Source organism: Leptonotus elevatus, chromosome 10, assembly GCF_054856555.1.
Source record: "Leptonotus elevatus isolate MCC_2025b chromosome 10, RoL_Lele_1.0, whole genome shotgun sequence".
Lineage (NCBI taxonomy): Eukaryota > Metazoa > Chordata > Actinopteri > Syngnathiformes > Syngnathidae > Leptonotus > Leptonotus elevatus.
Window position 1 is genome coordinate 14,149,674 of NC_141248.1, and position 17,784 is coordinate 14,167,457.

Consider the following 17,784-nt stretch of genomic DNA (forward strand, 5'->3'; position numbering starts at 1 on the left):
CACCGATCTCAGATCTTGTCTCGACTACCCACTATCCACGCATAAGTGACTTAACATGGCATTTGATTCTCAGTTTTGCTATTCAATTTGTTTTGATTAGGCGGTTAATTAACATGTTGCCTCGCAAACTGGGATGCAAAACGACTTATTTCGCATGTTCTAAAGTCTCTCTTTTCATCAAAAATGTTTCTGGAGAGGTTATGTTGCTAACGTCAAGGTTAAATATTTCAGTCACGTCTCCGTCAGTGTTGATGTCGATCTTAAATTCATGATAGCGCAAGCTCGGTGCTGCTCCAAAGCTTCTTATTTACTGCTTGGCTTGGTTTTTCCACGCCATGTCATTTTCAACTTTCTTCATGACTTACTTCAACATTTCTACACGTAATAAGGCGTGTTGCTTGCAGAGTTTTACTGTTTCAGTTGATCAAAGAATATGTTGTGCACTCTTGAATTGAGTGCTTTTTTCCTTTCAGTGGAACCCTAAAAGGTTTGTCAAGTCACATTTTTCCCTACATTTTTGGTGAATTGCATGGCTTTTCGCATCACAATGTCCAGTGTACAATAAGTGTCGAGTTATTTGATGTTTTGCCACATTTTTGCAAACAACTGCAAGAATGTCGGTGTTAAACTCAGACGACACCTGTTTTTTCCCCTTCTTTATAGTTTATTTGAATTTGAGGTGTGTCACAGTCAGGTTGAAAGAAAGTTCGATTATCGTTGCATTTAGTTCATAAACATACATTAGATAACTAAGGAATAGTACATTTTTACAGTATTAATCCCACTAAACAAAACCACAAGCTAAAATAGGCTTGCATGGCTCCAGTTCATCACAATTGCAGGCAATGTGGTATTTAGCATTGACGATTAGCATGCAATGCCAGCATTAGCATGACAAGTTAATTGCTAAGCTAATACCTAATAGCTAGAGTAGAGTTAAACTACAATTTTAAAAAAAACATGAGTTTTGCATGTTAGCATTAGCATGATGGCTAAACTAATAGCGAGGTTACCATTTAGTTTAGTTAAATTTAGCCTGAGATGTTAGTGGATACTGTGGAGAGTCTTTGGCGCATGTGCATTTTCAAATGATCTATAAGATATTTATTTTAAAGGCAATGATGTAAGATGAGTTTGAAGTGATGTGAAACTGTTTTAGTATCATCGTTTGTGGTATACAGTATATATAAGGTTTAATCTACCGGATTTAAAATGTGAAATTCAAATAAAAATATATATTACTCACACTTTACTTGCGGCAGGGATCGTTCCCTTTACACTATCTTATACTATGTTCCTTAACTACATTACTACAGTGTTGGCTGTTGGATCTTATAGATGTTTGGCGATCCTGGCTAGTGTGACTGTTTGAGTTAACAAAAATATATTGGACTGCTCAAACAAAGACAGCGCCTAGCCGAGAAGCTTGCTTGGAAGCTGAAACAGCAACCAGATGCGCGTGTGGGTGATGCGCTGTCACATCTTCATGTGACTGACAAGTGGCTTTGTGATTGTCATTCTGTTGCTGTTACATCTGCATGCAGAGTTGTTTGCACACTGTGAGAGTGATATAATGGAAGACAATAGTTTATAATATTAATTAATTAATTAATTAATAATTATCATAATGATAATAGGCTAAGACACTGTTGATTACTGCATCATGCTCAAGCCATAATCGACTTTCTATTGTCTATGGGTTATATGCCACGGAGGAGGCGGGACTTCCGACTTCCTGGTTGTCACACATCAGTTTTGTTTCCATTTCCTGTTTGCGACGTGTGGGCCGCGTCTCAGTTCTTGCGCTCCCGCCTTTGGGCCCCTCGGTTGCGTGTTCCCATCGACGGGTGCGAGTGTGTAGTGTGTCTGTCTCAGTTGTCCGAGTTGAGACTATGGGGTGAATTTTGGAACGCGGCCATCAGTGGCCGGAAACGACGCTGATGCGTGGAACCCGGAACAGACATATTTCCATCACTTATTCCTGGCCAGTCATGATTCAAAGCATGCTGAACTTATTCTGTCTGGACAAGAACATTTGTCATTGCAGAGTATTTTGTAACGTTTGACAGTGCACAGCTACAAGGTACTTTATTTCTTTGCAGACCCTTGTTCACCTGCATTGTTATTGTTTGTTAGTGTGTCTTATCTCACAATGCCTCAGACATGTAAGGCTGAGATATACTCTTGGTAGCCTGTGGGTCCAATGTTCTCCATAGCTGTCAGCTCGCTGGTCTTGCTCTCTCTTTAGCCGATGTGAACGTACAACATCTCCACAAGTTAATGTCAAGGCTTTCTATATTTACCTCCACAGTGTTGAGCTTTGTGCTGCTGACCGTCTGTAAAGTAGACTGCCAGCTTTCATTGGATCTAACACAGTTTAGGTTAGATCAGACCTTTTCAGACAGCCTAAATGCCATTGTAAAGGATATCCGACATAAGTTGGTTGAAGTACTGAAACGGGCAAAGCATCCATTTTCTTTGACATTTGTGCTGTTGAGAGACTAATGGGTCATTTAGATTTGATCCCCAGCCAGTTTAGACTAAAGTCAGCTATCTGATCCACTACACTACCATTATCCCAAGGTCAAACCAGTAAATCCATCATTTATAAAGGGATATCTCACATTCTTTTTCATCTCACATTTCACCTCATCTGGGTCACTTTTTATGAATGTCATATCCAAGAAGTCAATGGATGAATCAGTATACGCTTATTTAAATTTTCAATTGATCTTCAAAGACGATCTTTGTCAGAGCAAGAACCCGACCAATTCTAATGACTTACGGCACAAGGCCACCCCCCCCCACCCCCCCACACACACACATACCCCCACCCTCAACTTTCCTGATCGTCTTTCCCCTTCCATTTCTGTCTTTCAGAGGCCGGCAGAAAAGTGCCGCTACGTCGTAGGCAGCATTCTGTCTGAGGGGGACGAGAAGCCAGATGAAGACCTACAGAAGCTTTATGAGAAGTTTGGCTTCAAAATGTTTTCTCTGCCGGAAGTGAACCATGCCGTGACCACCAGCTTCCCCAGCACCACCTCGCTCTCCTACATCCTGGCACCTTACAGGGTCTACCCTCGGCTCAGATCCTACATTGAGGTACTAACACCAATTACACCGGTTTAGAATTGACAACAAGCAATAAGAATAAGAAGCCTTGTCCTGTTTTGTTCTTTGAAATGTGTTTATGATTTTATATAATCTTAATAGGAATAACATGGGGGGGGGGGTTCCAACCAAAATAGTGTCTTCAATTTGCATTAGCTAAGTCACTATAGACTGCCATGTGTCTCTTTGGCGGTCACCAGCTGCTTCCTTTCAGCTGCCCTGAGGCTTTTCCACCCACACGTCCGTGCACGCGCCAACAAAGACATGATTGCAGCCTGGCTGAGCTAGAAGCTCTACATCCTGCAATTGAGCTATTATTTACTGACTTTATTCTAATCACAAGGTCAGAAGGCTGAGACACTTATTATATTATTGATATTTAGCGGTAAGTTAGAGATGAGATGCTAAAAAGGGCGAGGGATTCTATTTTGTTAGCGGTTAGCTGCTAACAGATTACTTTTTCAAAGGTAGTTTAATAGACCAAAATGACTGCCAATTTTGATGCTTAACTTACTCAAATGAGTTTTTGAATAATCATACGGCAGATAATACAACTATTTATTTAAATTTTCTGTTGACTTTATAAGAGATGCTGCCAGTGCTGACCCTGTGAACTCTATACACATTTTGTTTTGTTTCAAATTGAAACTAAGAAGTAAGAATTAAATATTTTAGACATGCTAACAACTCTGGGAGGTCCCTGAACGTTTTATTATAATTTTAAAACAAAGATGTCTATTGACTAAGATAAAAAAAAAAATGCAAATCTTAAAAGTTGTAATGTTTATTAAACATATTGTCGCTGCTATGTGAAAAACTCTTCTATCCATTTTTTAAAATTTTATGTTTCTAGGAGGAAGAAAAAAATGAAGAAAAAATTTTATATATGTGCGTTTCTCTGTGACCTCAATTGTTGCCTTTTATGTTATTACATTAAAAAGACCATTAAACTTAGAGCAATATGTTTTTTTCAGGGTCGATACCGATTATTAGTCGTCAAGGAGGCTGATAACTGATATTTGGAGGCGATATTCATTTTCACTAAAAAGGAAAATATTGACGTAACATTTAAAAAAAATAGAAACTTCAAATGTTAACTAGTTTGTTGAATTTCAAAAGCATATCGGCGCTGCTATGTGAAAAACACTTTTTGTCCGTTTTTGTCTTTTATTTTTATTTTTTATAATTTTATGTTTTTGGGATGAAACTGAATGCAGACATAAGTGTCTTTCACATAGCAGCGACTATATCTTGAAATTGATACAGTTGTGCTCATAGGTTTACATACCCTAGCAGTATGTAAACGTATGAGCACAACTGTATACTGTATATCACCATTCACTAGTTGGCAGACATACACAACTGTATCTGGGGTCTGTTTTGTTTTTGAACATGCTCATGCTCGTCTACTCAACACAAGTGCATGTCACAGTCCATCAGCTGACCCGAGTGCTGTGACAGGTCACTAAGGAGCTGCTGTTCATGTACACTCCATGGGCTAATCACACCCGACCCCGCCCTATCCAGTTAGACTTGCTTGATGCATATAGCAGCTCCAGCGAGCGTCATGCATAATGGAGCAGGGTTTATGCAGGCTCGGTCTAGAGGGTGCTATGCGGATGTGCTAGAAATGCGTGCCTATACAGCCTGTATGATTAATTTAGTGGGTTTAGCAGCGTGCGAGGGAATTGGAAAGGAGGGAGACACTCGTGACGTTGTTTTGTATACATCTACTCACTCTAGCGCCAACTCGCTCTGGCACATTCATGCCACACTGCGCCAACTAAATACCGCATGCAACATCCTCATTTTCTGAAGTTGGCAAAGTAAAAACGATTTGAATTGAATCCATCTTCAGTTGGTTAGCCGTTCGGTGCTGAGTGGTCCGCATGGCCTCCAAAGCAATATTAAAAGTGCTTTTCCTCTTGACAGCATTTAGTGTTGCAACAATGTGAAAGCCCAGCACACTCTAAAAAGTATTACAGAGAATGGTTAACGTGAGGGGAGGAGAAACAAACAAAATACGGTATTTATATTGGGCAGCGAGTTGGTCAGTGAATAGTAATATTTTGACACACCAGCCGCAGATTGCCGAACCCGCTGGCAGCTAGTAGGCCAAATGTTTGCCAGCGCTATTGTTTGTTTGACATCCAACTTCACTATTTCCCTGGCATGCATATTACAGTATTGTCCTTATTTCATGCACTTTTAATCACATCATGCAAACTAATGCCTGAGTGAGACTATAAAGCAATTAAACACTCTCTGATGATATTCAGACCCCTGTAATGCTTCACAGTTTGACTGCAATACAGACCTTTTTTTCCCTCCAGTCTCACACTTTCTCCAGCCTATTTGATTGTAGATTATCTCTAATGCTAAGCATTATGGTCAAACTAACGCATAGACAATGCTGATTCCACACCATTTTCTAAAGTTTGTTCACTAAGTACACAGCTGAAGATCTATGAAATACTGTTTAAAGGATTTCGGCAAAGCTTTTTATAAATGAATATCTAGAAGAAGTCAACTGTCAGATATTGGAAGCATTAAGATAGCAGATTTTTAAGAGGATTCTCTTAAGACTTTGACTGGGAGTGTCCATGAACAGCTTGAAGCAAGCACACATTCGACTCTTTGAAGAACTGTTTTCTGATCGCCAAAGTTAACACCGCATGCTCAGGGAGGTTAATGTCAGCCTGGTAATGTGGTATCAGTGTCAAAGTATCGGAGCATTTTTACAAGTACAATTACAGATGTACAGTGTTGACACATTCCTAGTAGTTATTGTTTTATTGACTTATCGTGTGTTTTAATGAATTAACTCATTCCCTCCGAGCCATTTTCACTGAAGCAACCCCTTTCGTTCCCTTACTGGATTTTGACTGATTTTGCAAGGCTCACAGAATATTCTGTTCTAATGCTATAAAAACATGGAACCTACCAAATGAACAGTCTTTTATTTCATCAGGAAAAAAAAGTATATTTGTATCTGTTTCCATTTTGCAGCACTAGCATTAGAATATAGCTAAGTTTTATCATTATTCATAAACCTGTTGAAAACACTGGCAAAAAGAGCTTGTTGCAACATGGCCCTGGCTGATCTCTTATACTCTGCTGCCACCTGCTGTCCGCTTTTTGTAATAACTAATTGCTTTACGCGACCTCTTCATGTCAGAAGCTATATCAAAGGCTTCTGTATGCTCCAGCATAAAAAACAACAACATGTAAAAACGTATAAATACATTTTTGGGGAGTGCATGGCAAACTATTTAAAAACAAACAAAAACGTATTTATAAGTTTTTGGGTTTGAATGAGTTAATAGAAAACGGAAGTTGACTTGACAGCTGATGTTGAAATGTCAGCAAGCTGTAGTGTACAATATCCCGCTTAATGTAGACCTCTAGCATATACTTTCTGTTTAAGTATAATAATAATAAATACATTTCTGAGAGTCTAGATGACTGATCTACATGAAGCAATCTGGCGTATCAACAAATAGTAACTAATGGGTGCAAGTGACGGCCTGTCAACGTGGTGATGTCACATCTGTCCCAACATGGCGACGAGCATTAGAACTCTTTTACTGCTACACGTTATCCAAAAAACAACCATACCTTCCATATGAAGACGTGATGACCCCAAATGTTATACTCTTTGCACCATTCAAAGCTGACCTTCCCTGCTCTTTTGTCAGCCACTGAGCAGCCCAAAAAGAGACGGAGGCGGGGGAAGGCGTGGCAGGATTGCACCTGCTTTCATCCTCTTCAGCCTCTTTACATCTTTAATGTCTCACAGGCAGGCTCAGAGCGCCCACCAACCTTCCCAATCATCCCAATAGCCACGCTCTGCTCACCCCTGACTGTGTGGGCTCGTGCAGTATAACCCAATCCTTAAACACACAGGGTGAAATGAGAGTCAACAGGATCATGTGTCTCCAGGACCGATTTTGCTTGTACGCTTGGTGAAATTTTTAAGGAGCACGCCATTGTGTGTGGTTTGAGATGCAGCCTGTAGTGAGAACAAGCACTGACTCATTTATTATTAATGCCACCGTTCCACAGAACATTGTTTCCGCCGTTCTGTTGTTATTACTAACACACTGTCCTCGATTCTTAAGGGTCTTTTTTGGAAGAATCATCTCAATGTGATAAAAAAAAAAATTGCACTCGAGTGGCAACTCAAGACCCGCAAATGATTAGTTGAGCGTGAATATACCTTTTGTCTTGTCTGCGGAGGAACCACCATATGCGGTGGATGCAGGAGGCTATATTTAGACTTCTGTGATGCAGATGACACTTTCCTCACATTTTTACTCATCTCCTCCCAGCATGTAATTCAATTATTGCATTCTCGGGCCATTTCATATTCAGCTCTTTTTTTTTTAGTAATCCTAGAAAAACACACCGCTTATCTGTTTTATATTATACACTAAGATTTCAAATAGCGGTCGCTCAATTTCTGAATTTTCTTAATTTCTCCATCAGATTGCGTATGTTGGTGGCAATAGGTGTGTAAAAGTCTATAGCAGCAGTTTTGCTAACTAATAAAATGCAAATCCATGTACCAAAAAGGGTAACGACAGTCACTATGGTAACGCCTATCATGAATGATAGGAGCAACACAAATACTGTGGTATTTTGTAGATATACTATTACAATAAACGTGAAGCTACATTTTTATGTAACTACATTAGCAGCGTCAACTTAACGAGGCACCACAGAACAAATATAAAGTCCATGAATAACTAACCATAACTCTAAATCAAGTGTGGGAATCACCTGTTACCGTAAATCCATATAAATCCATATTTCAAGTAGGTCTCATACTGTTGTCTTTGAATGCATCTTGCATCTGTTTGTTGCTCATTTATTTCTTAAGACCCACTTTTATTCTTGGGCTTTTAGTTCAGCGTGAATTGTGTGGTCCTCGAGGTCTTTTAGGATTAGGATTTTTTTTAATGTAATTTTTAATGTATTTTTTTATTCTACTTATTGTATTTTATTGGCAGTTTTTTTTTTATAGTTGGTTTTACTAGATTTGTGGATCTCAATGTGCAACACTTTGGAAATAAAATGGATTGGATTGGATTAGATATGCTAATTTGTGGATTTTGTGTCAGCGCTACGCAACAAAGATAATTAGTATGAGACAAGATTCCGTCATAGAACAGTAGAACATAGAACAGTGAGAATCCGGTCACTTTTCAAAATGAAATATATATTTTTTGCCTCGGATAATATAGTAAAACATTTTTATTCTTTCAACTGTGCATCCCTGCTGCGACGTGGTCCAAAGTAGCCCGTGGACCGGTATGCCAGTGGTTGGGGACCACTAGACTAATCTGTTCAACCACCAATATGCGTTAAATTCATCTCCATCCATCTATCCATCATCTACCGCTTATCCGGGGCCGAGTCGCGGGAGCAGCGGCTTTAGCAGGGAAGCCCAGACGTCCCTCTCCCCAGCCACTTCAAATAGCTCTTCTGGCGGGATCCCAAGACGTTCCCAGGCCAGCTGAGAGACATAGTCTCTCCAATGTGTCCTGGGTCGTCCCCGGGGCCTCACGCCGGTGGGACATGCCCGGAACACCTCTCCAGGGAGGCGTCCAGGAGGGATCCGAACCAGATGCCCGAGCCACCTCAGCTGGCTCCTCTCAATGCAGAGGAGTAGCGGCTCGACCCCGAGTCCCTCCCGGATGACCAAGCTTTTCACCCTATCTCTAAGGGAAAGCCCGGACACCCTGCGAATGAAACTCATTTCGGCCACTTGTATCCGGGATCTTGTTCTTTTGGTCACGACCCACAGCTCGTGACCAAAGGTAGGAACGTAGATCGATTGACGCAGCACCGATCCGCCTGTCGATCTCACACTACTTTCTATTGTCTATGGGGTATATGCCGCGGGGGAGGCGGGACTTCCTGCTTTGCCTGCCGCTAAATTCATCTATTTGCGTATATTCCTCCCATATAGCGCAAAATGAACTGCGCTGCAATTTAGCAAATTTGGCAGGTGTTTCGCACCTGTTACTAGATCGACTTGCACATCGAATTGTGTGCACGATCACATTTGGGACTGTTTTTCACATGTAAAGCGTCAGTAAATCAGGCCCCAAGTGTTCATTTTTTGAGAAAGATATATTAAGAAATAAAACAATATGTAAGGAAATATAACATTTCTATGCTTCTTGCTTCGTGCAGTCATCTTTCACTCTTGGAAGATGATATTTTTGATATTTTTATTATTGCTACTGCATAGCCAGGGGGAATTTATTCAGGTTTTCACAAAACCTAGAAAACTGAGCAGTGTGATTCTGCTGTGAGGGGCACATTTTGCAAAGCAGTCAGCTGACAAACTTTGTCCATAATGATTACATACGATATTTTCTGTTTGCCTGTGAGTACCTCATTTATATACAACAAAACATTTTTGAGAACAACTCACTGAATTCTAATGAGCCAAACCTAAAAATATGATTAATATTCAGTTTTGTTTGAACTCTTATGTTGAACATTTGCAGTAAACCACAAGTGAATGAAATCATGCCAACGCTGATTGAAACAATATATCTGAGATACAGAAGTTATTAATATTTCCGTTACCGCATTTAGCAACGCAAGGGGGACAACTTAGCTCATATTCAGCTTTTAGACTCTCCTCACTACCCTGCTGAACATCATCTTGTTGTCCCGAGTTGCTTTATGAGCAGTCTACTCTTGGACCCTGATTGATTGCAAGTGCAAGTGTTTGTGATGGTTGTGTGAATCTCATCCAGTAGGACATCACACGCTGTGCAGCCGTGTGTCCTCCAAACAAATCTGCATAGGTGTTTTCCTCTCTTTAAAATTCCTCCCTCACTATAATTTCCACTCCATAATCTACTCCTATTTTCCTTGCCCGTAGAGCCCATTGATATGCAAATAAGATGTCTATTGTAATAGCAACCCATCAACTCATTAAGCCATCTTGGATTCATTTACATTTTGATGTCAAACGACATTCTATATTTTGCATATGATTGCGCGTAAAACTTCTTTCAAATGATTCCTTTTGTTGAAGAGATGGTCGGACTAAAAATGGCCAATTTCAGTTCATGTGAAAGACGGCATGCTTGAGGGCGAGTGAGGTGGCGAGAGTGTTAAAAAGTCAACAAGTTGGACAGGAGAACCTTTGTGCATCCACAGGGTGGCCATCGCCCACTGTGGAACCTACACACACACACGTGCACACACACAGAGGCTAATTCCTGTTTGTGCATGCCATTACTTGATGTTTATTGACGTGATTTTTGCTGATTAAATCCAGCTAAGTCTGAAAGTACTTTGGCCTTTAAACAGAAGTTCACAGCCTATTAGAAGCTTTGGCCTCACTTGAAGCATCTTGTGCCATTTAAAGTGGCAGAGGCTACTAAAGGAGACTCTCTACCATGCCCAAGTCCACTTGCCACACAAGGTTTGGATTGCTTGACTAGTGTGAGCACTCACTGCCATGGATGGACAAAAAAAAATCAATTCAAGGGGAAGTCAAATTTTTCTTGACAATCATATGTTCTAAGCAGCCCACTAGTCTAAATACAGTATTCTGGTTAATATTATGTTAGTGGAATATGAGTTAAGCAGCAAAATCCAGCAGTTTTTATCAATATCAGAAGGCGGCCATTTTGCCACTTGCTGTCAAGTGAAAATGACATCACATGTTGCGCAGGTCTCAGGTTACAACCAATCACAGCTCATTTTCAGAAAACAGGTGAGCTGTGATTGGTCGTTGCCTGAGCGCTGAGCAGCTGTGATGTCATCCTAAATCGACAGCAAGTGGCAGCTGGATTTGGCTTCATAACTCATATTCAACAAATGTAATATTAATCACAATGTCATGTTTAGACTAGTGAGGTCACATATAACATATTATTGTTAAGAATTGTTGAAGGTTGACTTCCCCTTTTATTTTTATTATTTTAGTATTTTTAAATGAATGTTCGGAAGTCATGTTTAGATGTCAGTATTGATTAAGGTGTTGGGGTCATATATCTAAATCTATTAAATATTTTTTCTTAATTCTCAAATTTACTCTTCTACCATTGGCTGCGTATGACTGGCAGAAATAATAAAAATAAAAATATTATAATAAAGAAACAATTTAAAAAATATCCTACAATTGTTGACCTATGTAAAAAAATTTGGCCATCGGTTACTAAAAGTTTGTTTTGATGAATTGAAACTGATTTTGGGAAAGTTCTGGCAGTGTATCAAGTTTTTGTTTTTAATATTTTTTAATCTCTTTTCGGCGCCGATATTTGGCATTTTGGCGAATATGGGTACGGCCATTTTTAATAAAAAATCTGATGGCCGATAATAGATTCATATACAATTGTGGTCAACCTCAGGAAACTAATATTTCAGTTAACTTTATAGGAGATGCTGCTGATCCAACTTTTGTTTTTGTTTGAAAATACAACAAAGATACATTAATATTTAACATTTCAGTTATTTTGACATTTTGGAAATGTATTTATTTACTGTAGAAAACTAAAGGGCACTATGATTTACACGTTTAAGTTTTCATGCAGCTTTTTAACATAACTGTGGGGGCTCCCTGAACTTTTTGTTAGAATTTTAAAACAAAGATGTCTATTGTGTAAGATTTAGAAAGAAAGAAAAAACTTGAACATTTTGCCCAAAAATTAGTTCAATAAACATATGGTTTGAGACATTTCAACAAAGTTGAATGTTGGAATTTGTATTTTTAAAAATGTTTACGCTAATATTTTTTCCCCCTTTTACTGAACATGAATATGTGCTCCAAATATCCGTTATCGGTCTCCTTGACTACTAATAATCGGTAGCGCAATACTTCTAATTGTCTGAAAAGGTCTTTTGGTTAGTGATTAAAGGTCCAACTGCTGCTTTGGCATTGTGCTTGACAGCCTGCAAAATGCATGTTAAAGTGGACAAAGATTTGTTTTTATTGTCATTGATGTGGATGCTTTTTTTCTTAAATTTGGAGTTTTTGCTTTAATCTTAATGATGACGGTGTTACACTGAGCCAGCATCCTTCTTCCCGGGCACACCCTCTTTATCAATCAACTTTTACCTTGCCGCACGTCACCTACTAAAGTCCCCTTAATCAAAGGGGTCTATCTTTGCAAATAGTTTCTGGCAAAACCTTGATCTCCGTCTAGCCTTGCCCTCCAGGTCGAGCCTCAAGTTGTCTTTCAGCGCACATCAATCCAACGCTGTTCGTCTTCTCCAAGTCAGTCTAGAATGAAAAGTCCACACTTCCTTTCCACCGTGGGTGAGCAAATATTAGCTGGATGCCAGATTTGTCCTCTGCATTGACCTCGTGATTATGGACAAAAGGAGCAGATGTGTCGAAAGGCTTGCTTTGCTGACATCTTCTGTAATATATTTTGAATGTAGCCGCGGCGCCTCCAGATTTGATTCACAGTGTAGCGCTAGAGGCTTTTGTGTTTGTGAGTTTGTTTTCCAGCCGATGCGCACATGAGATATTACGTAATGTAGCGACGCTGTCATGCACTCGTCCTCGGGCACTTCCACAGCCAAGGAAATGATGCATATCGCAGAGGGCTCCATTTGCATTTTGGCAATATTCTAATACTGAGCCTTAACACTGACATTTCTCTTCTTTTTAAAAATATTTGTATTATTTTTATGCAGTTTGATTATACTCATGCTGAGTTTAATTACATGTGACTGAAGTGAGATGAATGCAAAATTGGTTGATGAACCTTGAAAAGGGTTAGATAATACATAATTAATATTGTGGATATTTTTTTTAAAAGTGAAACTATGAAGGATGACAACTTTTAAAGGAAAGCCCATAACTTGATAACAAGCAGGCTAAGACATCAACTAGAGAGCAGAGCAACATGAGCGTCATGATGGGGTCTTGTTTATGACTGCTTGTCAGACATACGCCTCTCTATGCTTCCCAGTTTTATGGCTGCCTTGTAAATTATGCAGATTTACTGCTCTCACTATGTAGCGTTTATCCTTTTTACACATGCTACTTCTCACTGCTTTTAGAAAGAGGGCCATGTAGTGTTGATTGTGATTATAGGTCTTGTCTTTTTTGGGGAGAAATAATCCAAATGATTATTATGGGTATATCAGTCTGTTGCTGTCATAAAGACATGACAAATAATAACACAGTGAAAATTATATCCTTTAGTTTGAGATGATAAACTGGCAGATGATTAATGGATAAATGTAATGAATACATAAAAAATGAAACGTCTGTTTATCTGCAGACTTGAGGTTATTGTCCGATCACAACACTGTTTACGTCCCATTATTGATGGACTGTTTGTGGTTCACGATTCACAAATGTAATTTTTTCAAAATCAATTAATCTGTCAGGCATTTATTTTAAAGGTAATATTGACTCAACTGACTGTTTTGAATCATAGTTTGTAGTATATTAACGGCTTAAATTATTACTAGAGGCAATTCTAAAATACATTTTGGGAGGGCGTCATCAAATCATGATTTTTTTTTTTGCTATTCACAGCATTATTGTACAATGCCGAGATACGGAGCAATCCAGCCAATAGTGAAAATCTGTGAATAATAATAACGACTTCACATAATTATAACAGCATTTAAATGAGACATCCTAGCAAGCGCATCGGTTTACTGCGCACCCCGTCAATTTCGAGGTCTGCTTTCACTTCACCTTCATGGCTTATTTGTCAAAATCAACAGAACTACTCAGACTATTTATACAAATACTATATACACTCTATGTATATGTATTTGTGTGTATGTTTGTTGGTATATATATTTTTTTGTTTTCATTTGTGGCGATCATGGCACTGTCCGAATAAATTCAAACTTCTCACACTGTTATTTATATGCACACCGTAGTCTGAAACGAAATTCATGTTCATGGAAGAGCTTCATGTCAAGTTTTTGCTCCGACTGCAGTTGTCTGAATGGAAAGCTTGTTTGGAGGCAAAAAAAAAAACAACAACAAAAAACAGCAGCAGCCAGCGTGTGCACTGCACTGCCGGATTTTGTGTACTTCCTAAAATGTTCACACCGTTGCACACCTTTAGACAGTATCTATCCAGTTTTTTTTTACAAAGGCAAATTCATGTTTTGAGATGCCGTACACGATATTTTAAAAACAACACTTTCAAGGCAATTGTGTGTGTGTGTGTGTGTGTGTGTGTGTGTGTGTGTGTGTGTGTGTGTGTGTGTGTGTGTGTGTGTGTGTGTGTGTGTGTGTGTGTGTGTGTGTGTGTGTGTGTGTGTGTGTGCGCGCCATATTTTTTTGGGCTTGTCCCTGTGGACATGCGCTCTGAGTGCATGTCACAAAAGCAGCATCCGGGAGCTGCAGTGGGAACAATCTATGTGTTAAGGCCACAGCCCTCATTAAAAGAGATGGGCCATCAGTGGCTTGTGCTTGTGCTGCCTGGAGAAATGGCGCATGGGTGCAAATATTGATTCTGTTTATTGTCTCCCTGTGGGAGGATGCATGTTGGAGATCCACGTGGATAAATATTTGCACTGCTTAATGATCAAAGCAGGAAGTCGCTATGAAATGGAAACGCTATTATACTCATTCTTATCAATGAAAAAAAAAGTAAATGTAATAAATGGTTTAAAATGGCACATTGCCACTATTGCTTGTGTTGTATTTCTTGACCTAGGTGAATGATTAACAGCCGTTTTCCAATAGCAAATAATTATCCAAGCATTATTGTGAAAATGGGTGAACTACTTTTAATGGTAAACAAGCGTCAAAATAATAAAACCTATGCTGGAGTGGATGTATTGACAGTTTATGCCTATAAAAATAACTAAACAAAACTTTTTATTAGTCCCTTTTATTGCCGTCTTAGCCCAGTGCCTCTTAATTATTTTCTGTTATGCCCTACCTAAGAAGAAAATATTTTGCACCTCCCCAACTCTCCACTGTGACTACAAATAGTATCATTGGTCTATAAAACTGTTACAAGTAGGGATGTTTGATACCACTTTTTTTCCAGACCAGTACCAGTACAAGGACTCAACTTTTGAGTAGTCACTGATACCAATACCACAAGTACTTTTCATACAAAAAATTTCCCCCCAAAAGAAAGATCATTTTAAAGAAAAACCTATGTTTTCCGAGTATATCATTTTCCTTAACATTGCGTGGCATTAATGGCAATTTTCAATTCTTCTACTTTCTAATTTGTAGTTTCTGATCGTAAAACTACCGGTATCTGCCACTGTCGCGAGTACCAATACCTTGAAATAAGGCTGGGTACCGTCCCCGTCCCGATATGTGGTATCGGTACTCAGGCATTCCTAGTACACCTCTGCATAATAAATTCAGTTCTAAAGAAAACATAAAATAAATATGTATCTGCTGAATAACTTTATTAACATTGTTTATACTCCCTGCACACACTCTGACAATGAGAGCGCCACTGCCCCCTACTGTATTGGATGTCCAGTTATACTTTTAAGTCTATTTCGCTGGCATTGCACTTGACCCCCCTCCCCCCCCCAACCATCCCAAAGGGGTGCCTGCCCCACTATTTTTAGAAGGGCTTGCCATATTATTCTGAGCAGCCACCACGAAGACTCTTGTATCTGAATAACTGAATGTTAAAACCCTATTTTCCCAATATAAGATGATTAATATTTAAAATGTAATTAGTCTGTTCCTGGTTGAAAATGACACTATCATAAAATCTTTAATAACTGGAGTTAAGTTATTAAGTAACATTTTTTAAACTATGTCACACACAGTGGAATAGAACAGAAACTAACAACATTTTATGCCAAAATTCTCTTCCTTATTTGGGATGTACCGGTAATCCGAATTAGATTTTTTTTTGGGGGGGACACACATTGCAGTCGGTGAGTTAAGTCATAATTAACAGCGAATCAAGTTTGTTTCCCCTTTAGAACAATGTCCGAAAATGAATAAGTGAAGCATGTTAGCGTCTCCAAACTGAACAGGTTTGACAGATCTCAACTGTTTTCCTGCTTCATATTTCAAACAAGAAGGTCTGAAATGAATATGAATATGACTGTCTTGTCAGCATAGCTCTCTTCCATGTCTCGCACGCTACCATGAGTGACCACTTATTTATTGGCAGACTCTTGGCCCATTTGCTGTTTTGGAATCTGCTGTATTGAAATAATAAGTGCGACGTATAATAGCAACTTCAGGCATTTCATACTAGCTCACCTCAAAATGTAATGATAGCATTTTCTTACTCTATTCGTGTTTATAGATGTCTGCATCTGCAAAGTGAAATACACCATGGTGGATAACGATTACATCATTCATTATTTTATCATCCTCTTTTAAGAGCTGTTATACCAGTACGTATTACAAGACTAAACATTTGAGGTTTTTTTATGGCAGTGTTTTGATTAGAGCCGGGAAAGCATCAACATTTATAAAAGCTTTCACTTAAAAAGCTGCGCTACAAAATGAAAATTGCGCTACAAAATGAAAACAATAATATATATTTTTCTAAAAGTAAGTAATGCCAGCTCCTGCAGTAATTTTCAGCTAAGAATAAAGAGAATGTTAGCATATATATATCACATTTTAAAAACAAGCATTTCCAAAGTGCTGCATCTTGAAATCTGCACACTATCATACACATTAAAAATAAAATACTAAAATAAAATAAGTAAAAGGAAAAACTAAATACATTAAATTAATTAATTAATTAATAAATAAAAAAACATGAAAATAAAAATATAAATATATTTTGCAAGTCTGTAATATATTGATATATACAGTTTGATTTGATTTGATCCGCTTCGACGAACAGGGATTCACTGTATTTCCCCGAATTTAAAGAAATTGCCAATGTCCAGAAGGATAGGAGGTGGATGTGTCAAATATTGCTGTGAATTTGGTGTCCGTCCTTGTGCGAGCTTGCCCGCCTGCCTCACTGTGACGCAAGTCTCACATCTCACCTGCTTGTGAAGCCGCTAAAGTCATGGCGGCGAGATAATGGGTGTTGATTAAAAGACTGCGGGACTGAAGTGTCGTGTCTTTGCACAGTCTGTACATGCTTGTGGCAAATGCATTTTAGGATAGAATGAAGCATGCTATATCGTGGGCGTGTGTGGACACAAATGAATGTGAACGGGGTTCTAAGATGTGTGACCAGCATGTTTGTCGGTGCTGCCACTGATCTTATTTGTCATGTTATCCCAGTGTAAGAAAGACAGCAAGGCAGTGAAATGTGTGTGAGCTACTCCATTAGATTAGCTTGGCAAATTGATTGTAAGCGCGTAGTCGTCTCCATTGGAAAGTGCCACTGATTGCAGAGGTGGGTGAAACGCGCTGCGTCTTAATTTGATCACGCCGTAGCTAATGCTGTGTGCATTACGGCAGACACTGCAGATTGGAATTAATGTGGCCGTCGGCTGAGCAGGAATGGTATGGTGGAGGAAGTTGGGGATTGCATTTAGAAGGGTGATCAATAAAAGTTAAAGAATGACAGAGGCACTATCCATTCACAAACATCTCCCGTGGTGAATGAAGTCCTCATACGGTGTTTGCAGCTTTATTGCTGGTTGGACAAAAACATCCTTTCTGTCACAGTAAACCTACTCATAGCGCGGTAATGATTTTGTAGTACACCCAGGATTGGTTGCCAGCTAATTGCAGAAATTTCTCATTTTGTTCGA

The 17,784-nt window shown here is 39.0% G+C and overlaps 1 protein-coding gene across 2 annotated transcripts in view; it reads left to right on the forward strand.

The window, feature by feature from the left end:
* The window catches only part of tex264a (testis expressed 264, ER-phagy receptor a), a 60,888-nt gene that overhangs the window by 13,313 nt on the left and 29,791 nt on the right, over window positions 1-17,784 (forward strand). For both annotated transcript variants that reach the window (XM_086086839.1, XM_086086838.1), the window contains one exon: window positions 2,881-3,102. In XM_086086839.1, the coding sequence (XP_085942965.1) occupies window positions 2,881-3,102 (222 nt within the window). The remainder of the gene's footprint in view (window positions 1-2,880; window positions 3,103-17,784) is intronic.